The sequence below is a fragment of the Taudactylus pleione genome, unplaced genomic scaffold (genome assembly GCF_031769625.1).
Source record: "Taudactylus pleione unplaced genomic scaffold, aTauple2 ptg000015l, whole genome shotgun sequence".
NCBI lineage: Eukaryota > Metazoa > Chordata > Amphibia > Anura > Myobatrachidae > Taudactylus > Taudactylus pleione.
Genome location: NW_028284417.1, coordinates 25783252 through 25800663, shown reverse-complemented (window position 1 = coordinate 25800663; position 17412 = coordinate 25783252). Strand labels below are relative to the sequence as shown.

The 17412-nt window shown below is 46.9% G+C and overlaps 1 protein-coding gene across 1 annotated transcript in view; it reads left to right on the top strand.

Annotated features, from left to right (window-relative positions):
• Positions 1 to 17412, top strand: part of MDN1 (midasin AAA ATPase 1) — a 389265-nt gene that overhangs the window by 56256 nt on the left and 315597 nt on the right. The window contains exon 13 of the mRNA XM_088472042.1: positions 12161 to 12273. Within this exon, the coding sequence (XP_088328168.1) occupies positions 12161 to 12273 (113 nt within the window). The remainder of the gene's footprint in view (positions 1 to 12160; positions 12274 to 17412) is intronic.

Sequence of the window (17412 nt, the reverse complement as noted above, 5' to 3'; positions counted from 1 at the left end):
TTTGCTACAGCACTCTCAGCAGTGTTCATACCGGGAGTTTGCAATTGGGAAGCAGTCTTCCTCAGCATAACCAATTTTCTACCGGGAGAGTGGTCTTTCCATCCGGATGTCTTCCAGCAGTTTGAAAGTGGGGACTTCCTCAGGTGGCGCTCATGGCCTCTCTACTCAATTTGAAGTTCCCCTGTTTGCGCGAGATCCAGGGTCCCGCTGGCTTATGTAGTGGATGCAATGACTGTTCCGAGGGATTTTCATCTAGCATGTCTTTTTCCACCGAACCTAATATTACCATGGGTACTCAAGCACATCAAGGATCAGTGGGTCTCTGTAATACTTGTGGCTCCAGACTGGCCATGCAGGTCGTCTCAAACTGTTGGCAGGTCTGGGTGGTGTCTTCTGCTTTGACCAGACTTGCTGCAACAAGGTTAGTTTCTTCATGAGGATCTTTCTCGGTTGGCTTTAAAGGCCTGGCTTTTGAAACCGATCTTTTAAGGGCCAAAGGTTTTTCTCTCTGTGGTCTGTACCATGCTGTGAGCTCGGAAACCTGTTTCATCTAGAAATTACCACAGGGTATGGAAGTGAACAGAGAGCAGTCCATATCTTGAAGTTTTGCGCCTCTCGTTTCTTGGCCTTCTTTCAAGGGGGTTTGGAGTCTGGGCTTAAGCTGCATTCTTTGAAAGTTCAAATTTCAGCCCTGTCTTTTTTTTTTTTTCCTTCAGCGGTTATCCCTCCTTCCAGAAGTACAAACATTTTCACAGGATGTGGCGCGTATTGATGCGTATTCATCCACTGTTTAATCCGCTGGTAGCACCGTGGGATCTTAATCTGGTTTTATCTGCTTTTTTTTTTTTAATGTGCTGTTACTACAGGTACTACACCCTGACTTCTTAAAAAAAAAAAAAAAAAAAAAGCAGATTGAGAGAACCCCCCTGGTATAATTCCACAATATTGTTGCTTGTGGTCTTCATTTCAGTGAGTTGAACCAATACAGCAAATTCACACACATAACAAATGGGGAGGGTGTATCACTTAGAGAGGTACTAAATCTGTGGAGTCTTAGCTGATGCTAGGCTAACGGTAAACAACTCCAACATATTAAAGAGGCAATACACAGAAAAACACCATTGCCTACTTCATGTTCATTTCGGTTCAAAACCTTCAGTTCTACTGAGATGAGTGGAAGGAAGAACAGAGTAGTCTGGATCTCTTGTAATGAGATAAAAAATCCTAATAAATTTGGATTATTAATGTTAGAAAGCATTAAAACATGGTTGATCAAGTTTCCTAATACATAGTAATGTTTCACTGTATTAGTATAATAAGCAGGATTCAATAATTTTTTTTACATCAAACCGTTTAAACCAATGGGTTCAGAGTACCTACTGTTCGTTACTTGGAAGCTTGTATTCCATATGGCTATTGCCTCAGCACGGCAGGTATTTGAGTTCTGGGCTTTGTCTTGCAAGCTACCTATTCTAGTATTCCATGACGATAGAGCGGTTCTCCGTGTGGTTCCCATGTTCCAGCCGATAGATATTTTGGTTTTTAACTTAAACCAGGAAATTCTTTCCTGTTCCTCCTTCTTCCACCACGACTTCCAGGGACCTGGATGATCTAGCTCTACTGAATGTGATCCGAGCCCTGCAGATATACTTGGAAAAAATTTCTTCTGTCCACCATACAGACTCTCTGATTTGTTCTTTACAATGCCCATAAACGTGGTGGGCTGGCCACGAACCAGACCATTGCGCGTTGGATCCGCTTGGTCATCACTTATTCTAGTGCGGGGAGACCAGCATCAGACAGAGTGTCTGCGCTCCTCCAGGGCACTGCTACATGCGGCTTTATCTGAACAAGTCTGTCGTGCAGCTACATGGTTCTTTGGGCCTGATTCAGAGCCGGACGCAATTAGCGCTCGCTCGTCCTGAAAATAGGGGTGGCTATTCAAATGAACCGTTCGCTGTTTGCGGTCTGTTCACGGCTCTAGGTTTGAACGAGCGAACAAAACTTGCCGTCGTTTTTTGGGAAACTACGCCCCCTGGCCGCTCGCTTCCTACGTCATGTCCGCTATTTATTAGATTAATCGAGTACATCGAACAGGGTATGAGCTGCTTGCTATTCTTGTGGTTGGTTTTTGCTACCACAATTTTGCGAGCAGTTCTGGCTAAAAAAAAACCCAGTGACGTGGTCAATGACGCTGCTGTTTTAAATATGCACACCCATAAAACGCCCGTTTTGACCTTTAGCACGCCTGCGATCGGATCTCCACTCCCCGTTTTCAAGCACCTTCCCCTGTTACCACCCACATACGCCTCACCTGTCACTCAAATTAACAGGCATTCGCTGTTTTGCGAGCACATGAATTTCGGCCGCACTGACTGGTTCGCGCATGCGTATAACGATCCGTACGCATGCGCAGTTGGGCAAACATCGCTCGGAGCGAACGAGCTGCCACTTACGAGTGGCTCTGAATCAGGCCCTTTGTCCACACGTTTCCTTTTTTTTTTTTTATTATTATTTTTTACTTTTTTAAATTTGTCATGTTTTTTTGCCTCTGGCGACGCCCATTTTGGCCATACAGTTCTCAAGTCAGACAGCCTGAGTGTTCTCTCCCCTGGGGGCAGCTGTTGAATGTCCCAAAGTCCAGTGTCCAACCAGCCTTGCTTACAGAGAAAAGAGGACTTTTTGTCACTCACCATTGAATCCTTTTCTCTGAAGCAGGCTGTGTCACTCTGCGTTCCCTCCCTCATGCTCAGTTGTGCGTGGTTTTGTTTCTTGACAGTCTTTTCCCTACTGGTTTGTTTCACAGGGTTACTGCTACTCCTCTCCAAACACTCTTATAGGGGTATTCAATATGGGAGCGATAACATCGTTTTTGCGTTAATATCGGAGGTATGACGTCATTATCGCAGGTTTTTTCTTTTACACCGTATTCAATTTCAAAGACTTATCGCAGTTTTGAAAAGTCTTTGATAAAAAACGGTGATAACTTTTCACCATTGAATAGGTGTTGAAAAAAAGTGCAGAATTGGGGTTTAGGGGTGCAGGCTTAAAAAAAATAGCCTGCACCCCTGGGAATGACATTTAAGAAAGAACTGTCAAAAAAAAAATAGGGACACCCCAAAAAATTAAATTAAAAATTGGGGTGAAAAAAAAAAAAGGGAAAAAATTGTTTAACAATAGGGAAATAGGTTCAGGGCTATTCTGCAAGTATGCGGCAGGTGTTTTCTACAATAGATTTATAGCGGCAGGTGCACAAATGCAGAATTTTTAAAAACTGACTTTAGGGACATCAAAATATGCTAGTACCCATTTTCATGTACCCCAAATTTGATGGGACCACTTAAAAAAATGAAAAAAATAACCTAAGTGCTCTTCTGCAACACTTCAATGTCGGGAAAAAAACACCTGCTGCGGCTATTTAAATCCCCGACTTTCATTTAAAGGCTAAAACGGGGGTACCCATAGTGTTCCCCCATGTTTTTACTACTTTAGGGGGGTCTTACAATTATTTTAAGGAAAAATTCGTAACTTTACGCAAATCACACTTCGGAGTTTCCCGTTTTCGTTAATTTTATATCGAATACGGGGATAAGCGGGAGCGTGCACCAGACTTTAACGCAGGAAAAAACTCCGATATGAAACGTTAACTTCAACAGTGAAGTTAACGTTTCATATTGAATACCCCTATTAACCTCTTGCGTGGCATGGTCGCATCATTTGCAATCACAGCAGGCTGTCTGTTACCAGATAGAGTGTGGGTGGCTGCAGGGACAGAATCTTCCCCTTACGGTCCCTCTGCTTCCATGCACTCTCCCCCAGTGTCTGACGTGCTGCCGATAACTGCTGATCGGCCAGAATAGCCGAAACCCCCACCCAGCAGCTGCAGAGATTAGCAGCTGCTAGAGAAAAGTAAATGAATCCCCCCCTCAGCGTCTTAGTGTACAGCTGGTGGCTACAGCCGCTGGGAAAAGGAAAGTCGCAATGTTCCGATGTTGGCGATCTGATGATTAAAATTTTTTTATTTTTTTAAATATTAACACTTTATTTTTTATGGAATCGTTTTGGAAAAGTTAAAATGCATGTTCTTCATCTAATTCACTCATTAAAAAAAAAACAAAAAAAAAAAACCTGACAATTTCTGAGCGGTATTTAGAAAACAAAATTGTCAGTTAAGTGGTTAAAGAAGTACTGGCATGATGGGGTTGCAGGGGGGAGGAGCTTAGGGATTAAAGCTATAGTTTTATCTCCCTGTTCCAAAAACATCGACAGCACATTCTATTCGGTCTGTGGGACCATAGTGGGTGTTTCGACGTGGTGCCTCTGCTGAACAATTGTGCAAAACGGCTACATGGTCTTCTGTCCACACTTTTTTTTAGGTTCTACGCCTTTGACACTTTTGCCTGTCAGGATGCTACCTTTGGGCGGCGGATTCTCCTTTCTGTTCAAGAGTATCCCCACCCTCAGGAACTGCTTTAGGACATCCCCATGGTATCCATGTGGACTCCTTTATGGACCCTTAAAAAGAAAATAAGAGTTATGGTAAACTTACCTTTGTTAACTTTTTTTTTTCTTCAAAGTCCATAGGGTCCACAGGGCACCCACCCTGACGCACTTGACTGCATTGGGTAATTTCTCTTTCGGTCACTGGTTCCCTCATTTTTTTTTTTGAGTGCGCTTCTGGTGTACATTGTCCTTTTCTTCTCCTGCCTTGGGCTTGGTTACAAAAACTGAATCCCTGTGGCCAGGGTTGGGGTATATGTGGAGGAGGACCTGAGGCATCCTGGGAGCTGAAAACTTAACTGTTTGGTGCCTGGATCACTCCAACCACAATTCCCAATGGTATCCCTGTGGGACCCTATGGACTTCGAAGAAAAAGAGTTAACAAAGGTAGGTCTACCATAACGCTTATTTCTACTTCAGGGTCCATAGGGGGTCCACAGGGTTGACCTTGGGGTATAGGTTGGGAACCAAATCCGGGCACCACGCAGTTAAAGCTTTTAGCTCCCAGGATGCACTTGGGTCCACTCTCCCTATAACCCCACCCCCAGCCAGAGGCACCTCAGTTTAAGTTGGTGCCCGGCCGGAATCGGGTCACCGTTTAGTACAGTGGGGAGCTGATTAGCAGCCCCTAAGCTTTATTTTTTCTGAAGGACAGAGTTTTTTATTTTTCCTTTGGATTCTTCAGAGCGGCAGCGTCAGACTGTCCATAGGACGTCTAAGCTGCCGCTCCGTCACCCCGCTGGCGCTGAGACGCCAGTACAGATCTGGGGATCTCAGCGGGACCCCAGAGTCTGTACTAGCCGGACTCTGCGGGCGCCCAGGACTGCTGCCGGATCCACGGGGAGCAGGTAAGGCGCGGGTCACCGCTTGCGGTGATCCGCGCATTTGAAATGCAGTCCTGTGCCTCCGGTCTCTGGGGACAGACCGGAGGCGCCGGCAGTGGCGGCGGGCCCCCCATACCCCGTGTGTCCACTAGACCACCAGGGACTTAGTGTTCGGTGCAGGGAGCCGGCGTCCCGGGGGTTAATAGCCGGCCAGGGGAGACAGCCTTCCCTGTTACAGCGGCTCCTCCCCTCAGCTCAGCGCGCCTTTCAGTATCCATAGTCTGGCGTCGCTGAGCTGCTTCCTCCGCGGGCCACGCTTCTTCTGAGGTCTCCAGCGGCCATTTTCTTGTGGTGCAGCAGCAGAGCTCCGGAGATGGCAGTGAGTCCAGTCCCCCTGCGTACCTCACCATCAGGTCAGTGTACACAGAGCTGTAGCCTTCCCAGACACTGAATCTGGGTAAGTTGCATGCAGTGTAATAGTGCAGTATATTATATGACATGTTTATGTATATATGTGTATATCTGCATGGTATGTGACTTACGCTAGTGCTGACTGTACTTTATTCTCTCACCTGTCAGTGTATATCTATCCCTTTCCTTATCTGCCCTAATACAACTGTACTTGGGGTGGTTCTGAGACCTCACATTTATATACTTGTTAATATTTGTGAGGTTTGTCACATACTGTTGCGTGCTGCACGTTGCCATATTTTGAGTGGAACTGTGTGTTGCATACGCTGAAAATGGGTCCCTGCAGCTAATTTTTAGTTTCAGTCAGGACCAGTATAGCGCTGCTTGATCACAAGGCTTGGTCAGATATCTCTGACCAGGAGATAGAGCGTTATACTGCACCCATTTTTACTATCCTGCAAGCCATGTGCTGCAGGTGTTAGTGCGGAGGATTTAACTCTTAAAGGGTTCTGTATGTGGCGTCATCGGGTGCCGGTCCCTTTCACGACCCCCTTGGGCGGTTTGTTTTCTCGGGATCCTCTTAATTGCGGATCGCCGGGCGGGCCCCATTGTTGTACCTCACTTGGGGTTACTTCACCATACTGCCCTTTTCATCTCAGGGTATCTCGCAGTTTCTTGCACTCTTCCCCTGTGACACAGACTACCGCTCCCTACAGGTTTTTTTTCGAGTATATGAATTCCCCCTGGTGCCACAATAGTCTGTCATGCCCCTTGCAGGGATTACCACAACAGCCACCCTGGGTGGAAGTCGTTTTTCTATGAAACGCAAATTGGCGTGGTGGACGCCCTGTGCTTACTTCCCACTTGGCTCTACCGTGAACTGGATACTGTTTTGGGCTCTTTCCCTCTTACACGGGGGGGAAGCCTATCTCAAGTATTTTTATCCCTGTTTTAGGGCTGGTAGCAGGTCCATTCTGGTTATAGTGAATGTTGACCTGCACCTGTATCATACACCCTCAGTATTACGTGCCTTCTGGGTCCCTGTTGCTGACTAGCGGGTGGATCGCAGGGCGGGACTCTGGCTGTTGCCAGATATGAGGTATTACAACAGTGTTTGGTCTCCTGTCCCAAATTCCCTGAGGGTCATCATGAGCCCCTCCTGGGGTGGATGGGCGTGTTACTCGTCGGATTACAGACGTTACTACGCATCCCATTCCTGAGTGGTCGGATACTTCTGATCCGTAGGTGGTAACTCTGCCTGAAATCAGTATACTCGCTTTCAGGGGTTGTTACCCATCCTACCATGGCGATAGCATGGGTGGTTAATACTATTGCATACTGAGCTGATGCATTTGTAATGTTTTTCCCCTCCAACACGTCTGGGGTTCAAGTGTATTTGGTCGCTCACGTAATATATGCAGTTGTCATAGGTGGACATGCCTATATTGGATACCAGCTCCAAACTTTCAGAGTTCCGGCTGCGACGGTATCCTCCGTAATACCCTATGGCTGCGCTCTGGGAATGCAGAGGTGCAGATACCATCTATAGGGTATATCTGACCTTGACAGTGGCAGTACAAATTTCCCGCCGTCAGCTATGCTCACTACGGGGCCTCAGACTATTAAGTCTTTTTGTCCTCTGGGTCAGCCTAAAGGTCTGTTTCTTCATAGACTGTCGGCCTTTACAAGGGCCGACATATCCAGTTCCGAGCAGGCCTGGACTGCCAGCCGATCCTGCTTCTGAACCAACGGATATATCGTCAGCCTGACGAGACAGGCCTACCACTGGGAGATGGCGATTTCTCCGTTTGCCCGGTACTAGTGTCTAGTTGCCGCGGCTACGTGGGTAGGAGGGTACGCCCTCTCTTTGCTAAGGCGGCCTATTTCCATGTGATGGTACGCAGGCCCTTATTCGGAACAGGGCCTTACAAATCCAGAAAGCTATACAGTTGTTGCGGTAAGCGGAGCTAATTGGGCCATCCCCACTTTCTCAGCGAGGGACTGGTTGTTCTGCTTTCTTTCTGGTGCGGTGGCTGAATGGTCCTCTTTGGCCTATTCTCTGTCTCAATTCCCCGAACCAGTTCCTAAAGCTACCTGGGTTCAGGAAGCAATCCCTATGCTCCATCATACTATGTTTGGAACCCGGGGACTTTATGGTATCACTGGATATACAGGACGCGTGCCTACGGGTACTTACAGAGACCTTACCTCAGCATGGACTGAGGTTTGCTGTATCACAGCACTTACGATTTTTCGGGCTCTGCCTGTTGGGACTGATCTCAGCCCCACAGGGGTTTACCAGCGTTTTGGATTTTCTGACAGTTCTTCTGTTCAGTATATCCCAATGCTCCTGTACCTGGATGGCCTCCTGCTCTTAGCAGGATCACCGGGGTACTTTACAGCCGGGTCTGGTTGACTGTGGGTTCTTCAGGGTGCAGACGTTTAATCAAGGGGAAAAAAGTCCTCCCTGCATCCCTCTCTGGGTATTCTTCACCTAGGAGCCCTGCTGGATTCTCAAAATCTGAGAATTCTTCTGGCTTAAGACGGCATCTCCACTCTTCCATTAGGAGTACATGGATGTCTGCGCAGTCGCCATATGTCTTTACACTCTGGGATGCATGGTCCACTATTCAGTGTCTGCCTTTGGAAGGGTGGAATGGGCTCAGTTCCATTCCAGGCCTTTCCATAATTGGCTTATCTCCAGATGGAACGAGTTTTTTCTGTCGGATCACTGTTCAAACGATGATGCTCTCCCCGGAGGCAAGTCGGTCCCTTTTCGGGTGACTATGGCCATCTCGTCCAGGGTATTCTTTGCTAAGGACAGTGTCTGGTTCGCATCCATTTCAGTGCAATTGGATGTCTGTCGATTCCACCCTGTCAATTAACTTGTTGGAACTTTAGCCTGTCTTGGGCTTCACTCTGGCATAGCCCTTGTTTCCAGGTGAACCTGAAAAAGTTCAGTCCGACAGGGTCAGAACAGTGGCTTCCTTTTTAGCAATACTGTTCGTTGGGTGGCAATGTCAGGTATGTCATACATTCGGGCATTGTCTGAGGGTCTCCTCCCGACCATCTCGACAGTGTTCATTTCGGGTGCTCTCCATTGGGAAGCGGGAGTCCTCAGCCGTTACGACGTGCATCCCGGGGACTAGTCTCTTCCCCAAGAGAGGTTTCATCTCCTGGTGAGCAGGGGGGGGGGGCCCTCCTGAGGTGACACTCATGGCCTTCTGACTCTATCACACTATGGTGTTACAGTCCAACTCTGGGGATTCTGAAGCAACCTTCAGTGACTCTTTGTCGGTGAAGGGGTTCTTCCAATTTGCGTACCTGTGTTCTCCAGTCTCCATTCTTCCTCGAGGGAAGTGTTTCAATAGAGACAGAGATGCTTTCCTGCTGGTGGCTCCTGATTGCCCCAGATGTCAGGGGTACTTGGTTTTTCGGAGTCTCTCCATCGATACTCCATTCCTGATGCTTCGCTACCCAGACCTGTTGTCTCAGGGTCCTGGGGTTTGCCTTGGACCTGGGTCGTTTGTCTTTGACTACGTCCCTATAGTGGTCTTACGGCTTCCATGGCTTTGTCATCGTTGGAATGATTGGAGCACATGGATCAGCTTTTGCTGGGACCTACCACAATCTGTGGCAGCCATAATTCTTATGGTATTATACCTATCAATACGATCCTCTGGTGTCCAGGATTTCCAGATATTCTGGCATTCCTTCCGGCTGGCTTGGGTTTCTCCCTCGGCCTGGCCTTCCTGACAGTGCAGATCTCTACACTGTCAGTATGATTAGGTTATGGAATTGCTCCGCTCTGATATCCAGTTCATCCTTTGGAGTGTTTTCTGGATTATGCCTCCATTTGTCCTCCCTAGGGTCTCCTTGGGAGTTAAGAGTGGTTCTTCGTTAACTCCGGGGAAAGTTAATGGAACCGCTGGTTGTAATAGCCATTACATGGTCTATTGCTTTGGCTTTCTCTCTTTCTATCAGGGAGTTTATATCAACCAGGTGAGTGTCGGAATTGGGAGCGTTCTCATGTGGCTCCCTCTTCTGGAGGGCATCTTGTTAGGGTGTGAGTTGCTCTCACCCTGTGTTTCTTCTTAGTGATTTTCAGGTTCCATATTATTCTGGAACTTATGGTGCGGCCATTCAGTCCCCAGTCCTCTCGGCTGGTGTGGCCTCATTGACTGTGGTCCGGCCTCTGTGGATTTATGTGATCCATTCAAGTTCCTGACGGAAATCGGACTCCTTATTGGTGGTCTGAGATTTCTGGTTTTAACAGGAAAGGATGGCCGGCCTATGGCCATATGTTGGCTGGACAGCCTTGTATGTCTTCTTCAGGGGCCTACCCATGGGTAGGCCTTTCTGTTGTTGCTGCTTGTTTTTTTCTCGGGCCATGTAACCCTCGTGGGTGGCTCGCGGTGGCGCCTTGGCTGGTTTGCCTTGCTAGGTGGCCACCTGGTCTTCTGTCTACACCTTTTTAAGGTTCTAGGCATTGTTTTCCTTTGCCTCTCAGGATGCTTCCTTTTTGGCGGCGGATTCTCCTCTCAGCACAGGAGCGTCCCCTCCCTTGGTTGAACTGCTTTGGGACATCCCCAAGGTCAACCCTGTGGACCCCCTATGGACCCTGAAGTAGAAAACGAGATATGGTAAGAACTTACCTTTGTTATCTCTGTTTCTACGAAGTCCACAGGGCGCCCGCCCTGACGCACCTGGCTTCAAATGGGCTGTGTGACTGGTCACCGGTTTTCAGTCTCCCATTTCTGTGAGTATGGTTATCGAGTGTTCCAGTTTTCTCTCTTTTTTTCTCCTCCTCCGGCCTTTGGCTACTTACAAACTGAGGTGCCTCTGGCTGGGGGTGGGGTTATAGGGAGAGTGGACCCAAGTGCATCCTGGGAGCTAAAAGCTTTAACTGCGTGGTGCCCGGATTTGGTTCCCAACCTATACCCCAAGGTCAACCCTGTGGACCCTATGGACTTCGTAGAAACAGAGATAACAAAGGTAAGTTCTTACCATATCTCTTGTTTTTTTTTATTCATAGTGACTAGATTTAAACTTTCATTTTCTAAACCAGGGCTTGACAAATTTTTGTAAAATCTAGGAGCCAGGATGAAAGTGTAGGAGCCAGAACTGCCCCCCCTCCCCCCCCAAAAAAAATAAATAAAAAAAATGACAGGAGTGAGTGAGGAGCACAGCTCTGTGTGTTATGCAACTGTTATACACACTATACTAGTCCACAGAATGTACACAGTTGAATGGATATAGTAAAATGGAGGCCCCCTCACTACTCTGCACAGCTCCGCCGGGGCCACATTCCTGAGCACCTAGCCTCCAGGCAACCAACCCCCACGGCCACACTACTGAGGGGGTACCCCCAGGCAAACCACCGCTCTGCAGCGACATTGCTGTGCAGCTTCCACCCGTGCAAACAACCCCCCACGCTGTCACTTTACTGAGCAGCTAGCCCCTCCCCAATGGCCACACAACTAGGGGGTGCCCGCTGGCAAACCACTCCTCCGCAGCCATGCCGTCCCCGTCGTGGTCATATCACTATCCCTCTGAAGCCGCTCCGCAATCCCTGGACACACGCAGACCCTCTTACCGCAGAGCTTTATGCAGCCGGAGTTAGGATACAGCAGACAGCCGGAATGTACAGGAGGATAAGCACAGACTGGGACAGACAGCAGGGGTCACAGCAGGCCCGGGATGGAGAGGAGGAGTCTGTGCATGATGGGATGTACAGGAGAAGCCAGCGCAGGCTAGGACGGACAGACAAAGCAGTCACCGCAGGCGTCTCTCAGCACATGCACTACTGTGCATGAAATGACCGCTGCAATACTACAGACACTAATCTGCACTGGGGCTGACGAGGGTCTGCTTCCGCCGTCCCTGCAAAATCTGGTAGCCAGGCAGCAAAATCTGGTCGCCATGGCGACCTGGCCCCCAGGATTTGACAAGCCCTGTTCTAAACTGCTCTAAAAAAATTAAACTAGCGCAAATCTTTCTTCGGTCAGCACTTGCATTTCTAATGTTCATTCTAGCACCGGTGCAGTTCCTCTTTCCTGACTGGGGTGTCGCTCTATGCTCCGGTGCTTCTGGCACACTCTGGTATATAGTGTGCTAGAAGCACGAGAGCAGAGAGCGATACCCCAGGTAGGAAAGAGGAACTGCACAGGTTGTGATAAGTGCAGGGTGCTAGAATGAAACACTACTTTCTTTTTCGGAGGCAGTTGTCATAAATACTCCCCACAACCCATCCGTTGTTAGCTGGTGTCTCCACGAGCCTTCCCCACTCATTATTTTTACTGCTGCATGCAAATAACTGCTAAGGGTTCACTTTTTATCACAGTAAATATGGTAGATGTGACCTAAATAACTGTACACTTTAAATTTCTTGATACCAGTGCAGCTTAGTGTTTATATTGTTACAGGCTGAATTCTATTGCCAGCTTTATAAACCAGAGATTACCGTGAAAGAACTGGATGTTTCTGTTGGACGAGTTGAGATGCTTAAAAGACAAACGGACACCATTCATGTTCATAGGTGAGCTGTCCTACAGCTTCTGTCCATAGAGGATATATTAATAATGAACAGTAGCAGCTAGGCTGTTGACAACTATATAAATGTGTACTTTGGCATTTAACTATCGTGTCAATTTCCCAGAATTTGAGGCTGGCAGGTTTTGGAGCAGCAAAATTGTTCTCAGTGAGAAACAGCAGGGACTTGTTTAAACACTTCTCATAATTATTTTCTATACTGTTAATGCGTTATCTTCTACTATACACATAGTGAAATTATTGAACACTTATCTTAAGTACTGGTAGGAACAAAGAAAGAATTTGAGAATGTGCTTGTCATTAAATCTCAATTAGACATATATGTGTGTGTGTATGTATAATATATATATATATATGTATAATATATATATATATATATATATATATATATATATATATATATATATATATATATATGTGTGTGTGTGTATAATACAAATTAACATATGAATAACAATTGAAAATAAAACTAACAGTGCTAAGCATCATATAAGGGAAGCCGACAGACGGAATCCCAACCGTCGGCTTCCTGACTGTCTAATCCCGGCAAGGGGTTAAATGAAAGGCGTTATTTTACCTACGCTGGGAGCCCGACACCCGGCTTACCAATCGAAGGTAAGCCGGGTGCGGACAGCCACAGGGGGGGGGTTAGGTTTAGGGTTCCCGGGGGGGGATTTAGGGTTAAGCACCCCTGGGGGGAGGTTAGGGTTAGGCACCCCCCGGGGGACTTAGGTTTAGGCGGCGGGGAAGGGGGTATTAGGGTTAGGCACTTGGGGGGAGGTTAGGGTTAGGCACCCTAAGGGAGGGTTAGCGTCGGGGTAGAATAGGGTAGGAAATACTTACCTTTGGACGATCAGGGTTTTCACTGCTGCCAGGATGCCAGTGGTCAATCATACTGAATCCTCATATAAAATCGTGCAATTTCACTGTATCCATATAAATGCAATTATTGAACCCCACACTGATAAACTGCTGGAAGAAAACCTTTCTAAAAGTAAAGTGATTAGGTTGTAGAACTAATAGGTAAATAAAGTGTACATGTACTTGGTTAGAGTGATGCAATGTCCTGTTTCGAATAACCATGTATCCATAAATCTTGAATTAGAAAATCAGACAATGAAGAACGCAATAACAGTGCATAAAAATCCAAGGCAAGTTTGTGAATTTTAATAATGCCCATTTGGCAAATGTAAGGACAGCGTTTGTAGCGCAGTGTTTAGGTTTTGGACTGATTGGAGGTCAGCATATAATTAAGTGGTACCTTGGTCCAAGCCGATGTTCATTGCCTCTCCTTGCTGCTGGATAAGGCAGGTGTTCTCTGATGTTTCTGAGCAGCATGCACTTCAGCAAGCTATAGCCTTGTGTTAGGGATGCTGTGTGTGGTGCTGAGACACGTACATCCCAGCTGGTTTGTAGAAGCCTGCTTCCTGGTTCAATTCCCTAGTTTGACATGTAGCCACATCTTGTATGTAAATGGGTTGTATCCATTTTTATGAATATATATTTATATTTTAATCCTGCCAGCTCCTGTGAGGCTAGAAACCTTTGTTAATAATTTAGGGTAGGTCAGACCGTCAGCATCTGGTGAATGACCAGTGCTCTCCTTGCCAGTCCCTCTTCCTGGTCCCTTTCCCTTACAAATTCCTTTTGAGGTTGGGGTCAATTCCTAGTTAGGGATTCAGGCTCCCCCCTTTTATTAGTTCCATACAGCAGACAATGGCCTTGTCGCTAGATACAGTATGCTTTGTGAGGCGTCATTGTCCATCCACCCCTGCAAGCTTTGTGGCTCTGGGCAGGTTCAGCTTCCAGAGGATTCTTATTCTAATTGTTTGAAGGAGGGAGAATCCTATCTGGGAGGTCCTGTTACAGGGTTGAGGGATTCATCCAGTCACCAAAAGGTGGAGAAATTGGTTTTGGCAATTTGGATGGCTTTAGATTTCCAGGATCCTGTAAAACCTGCTGTTCCTTTGGTTTCCGTGTTTAAATGTCAAGGTACTCTTCTTTTTCCCCTGCTCACTCGCCTTACAGATTTCCTGAGAGAGGCTTGGAAAAGCCTGATTGGCGTTTTGAAGTGCCGAAACTGTTCACATTATCCTATCCCTTCTCAGAGAAGGGATTTTTGTAAGTCTGAGACCGCACTTGGAGTGGGTTTACCCATCGCTTGCCTGACTAAGGTCACTACTATCCCCATTCCTGATGCAGTGTCTTTGAAGGATGGCTCATATCAAAACTGTGAGCAGATCGTTCAGATCCAGGAGTGATGAAGATGGATTTATCTCTGGTCTGTTTTGGCAGCTGCCTGGTCCAATAAGGCGGCGGAGAAATTACCTGATTAACTCTGTGAAGGGTTACAGCCAGAGTCTTCCAGACCACGCTCGTTGCCCTTAGTAGAAACCAAGGAGTTAAATTTTGGGCAGAGGCATGTCTTCCAAGAAATGTCATGAAGTTAAGGTGCATTCCTCTTGCTTTTCTTCAGGCACAATCTCACCTTTTGAGGTCCAAGGTCCACTCAAACAAAGCTGTGGCATACTTCATCCACCAAAGAGGGAGACACAGCGCCATGGCAGAAATAGCCAAGATCTATTTGGTGGGCGGAAAGGCACGTGCCATCCCAGGTGTAGACATCTAGTAAGCGATTTTCTTTATCAGAAGGTCTTCGACCAACTCGCATATCGAGAGGTGGACTTGATGGCCTCTGGACAAAAGCACAAGTTGCCATTACGGCACACGCAATAGGATTAGGAATGCAATCCTGGTGGATGAAATAAATGTCCCTTGTAAATTCCACTTAATGTATATTTTTCTGCTACTCCCTCGTGTGCTGAAAAAGGCAAAAGCTGAGGGAGTTCCCGTCATTCTGGTGGTTACGAACTGTCCAAATCGGTTGGGGTACACTGACATTCTCAGCATGTTGGCGGATCTCCCATGGCGACTGCCCATACGTCCAGGACCCGTTTTTTCATCAGAATTTAGCTCTGTTGGCTTAGACGGCATGGCTTTTGAAGCCATGATACTCCTAACTAAGGTCTTCTCTTATCAGGTCATTCAGATCATGATTAAGGCCGGAAACGCATCCTCTGCTTTGAATCAGCAATGCAATTGGAAGACTTACATTTTAATTGTGAACAGAAGAGGGACAATATTTTTTCATTCAACTTGGCTGCTGTCATTCCTGCAAGAAGGCTTGGACAGAGGGTTGAAACTATCTTTACTGAAGCTTCATTTTTCGGCCCTTATTTATATAATATTACTTGGCCGCTACTCCTGAGTACAGACCGTTCTACAGGTTGTGCTTCATGTCCAACCACCTTTGATCTCCCAGTTGTGCTGGCTCTACAATTTTGGTCCTGTCCATACTTCAGAAGTCAGCTTTGTACCTCTGGACGTTGTGGATCTCAACTTTCTGACCTGGAAAGTTCCTTATTTTGCTGGTCATTTCATCTGCCAGCCAAATTCAGTTTTGGACATAAAGTTGTGCCCACAGCAATAGCTGAGTATATTCTCCCTCTGGGGGCATCTTTGGAATGTTACCATAGTATCCTGTGACCCCCAATGTTGGATGATATAGAAAACAGGATGTTTGGCAAATACTGTTAAATCCATTTCTCTTAATCCATCGGGGGGACGCTGCATGCCTTCTATTTCTATGTTCCACTGTTTTTTAAATAGTATCCCACCCTCAGCCACTGGCAGGTGCGGGCACCATTTTGGGGAGGCTACTTTCAGTGGTCCCCCCATTACTTTTTTTTTAACTTTTTTATTTTTCCAACTGAGTGGGCAGCGTAAGGCGTTCTGTAGGAACTGCCTCTCCAAGGACCTCAGCGCCTATGGCCACAGCACTGGCGACAGTTTGGACTGAGCGCAGCAGCTGGACGCGTAGAGGGGAATGGGTACGGTAGGTCCTTTAAGAATCCAACTGATAGTCCTAAGGAAGTCTTCAGCTTCTTATCTATACTAATGCAGGTGCTAATCCTCGCCCAACTCTTACGTTTGCTTGGGTGGCTAAGGCTGTTGGACGCTGGGCAGATGTACTAGAGGGACTCTCAGGTTTGGTGGTAAACACAGAATGGTTCTGAACCTCTAATGCAGAGGTTCCCAAACGCAGTCCTCAAGGCTCCCCAACAGTTCATGTTTTAGTTATATCCATGGATGAGCTCAGGTGGTTACATCAAATTGACTGAGGCACTATTTAAGTCACCTGTTCTCAACCATGGATATCTCTAAAACCTGAACTCTTGGGGAACCTTGAGGACCATGTTTGAGAACCTCTGCTCTAAGGTGTCTGCTTCTGCTGTGGTGGCCATTAGAGCTCTTTGGCTGCGCTCCTGGCATGCTGACACGGACGTTAGGAAAGCTTTAGAGGTGCTTTCATATACAGGGCATGTCCTCTTTGGTTCAGAATTGGAGAAGACAGTTGCTACGGTGGCAGTGTCCAAGATAGCTTTTCTTCGTTCTGCGACTTCTCCCAAGTCCAGAACATCTAATTTTCGTTCCTTTCACCAGCAGGGAAAGGTCAGATGTCAGTCTTTTTCCAGAATACAGGGTCCTTCCTCCAAGGTCCCGAAATAAGCAGCCTTGGTCCACCAGGTGACCTGAGGGGCCGGGCTTCCGTCTGGGGGACCCCAGGGTGGGAGGCTGGAAACTGCTTATTTCTGAAGTTTGGATGGGAATAAGCCAGGCTATTGTTTCTGATCACAGGGATTGCAGATGCAGCAAAGAGGTGTCTGTTTCCTACAGACACCTCCTGCTACATTAGCATTTTAAATAAACGAAATTGCACAGTCATCCATCTCTTAATCATGCCCTAAGTCATACTATGCTCAGGGCCAGGATACATATCTATATTCTCATGAGGAATGAAGAACCTACCACGTTTGAGCTTGGAAACTAGTTCACACTAGTAATGCGGCAGTCCGGGATAGTCCTGACTGTGGCTTTAAATTGGCTTTACTTTACTTGTTAGGTTAAGGCTACAGCCCTATCTATCTTCGTTCAGGGGAAATTTCTGTGGTTTAGCTTTCTTCAGGTTTGTTCTTCACATTCAACCACCTATTGTTCTGCCGGTCCTAACTTTTTTTTCTTTACAGATGCAGCTTTCCTCACATGGACAGTGACTCTTGCTGGC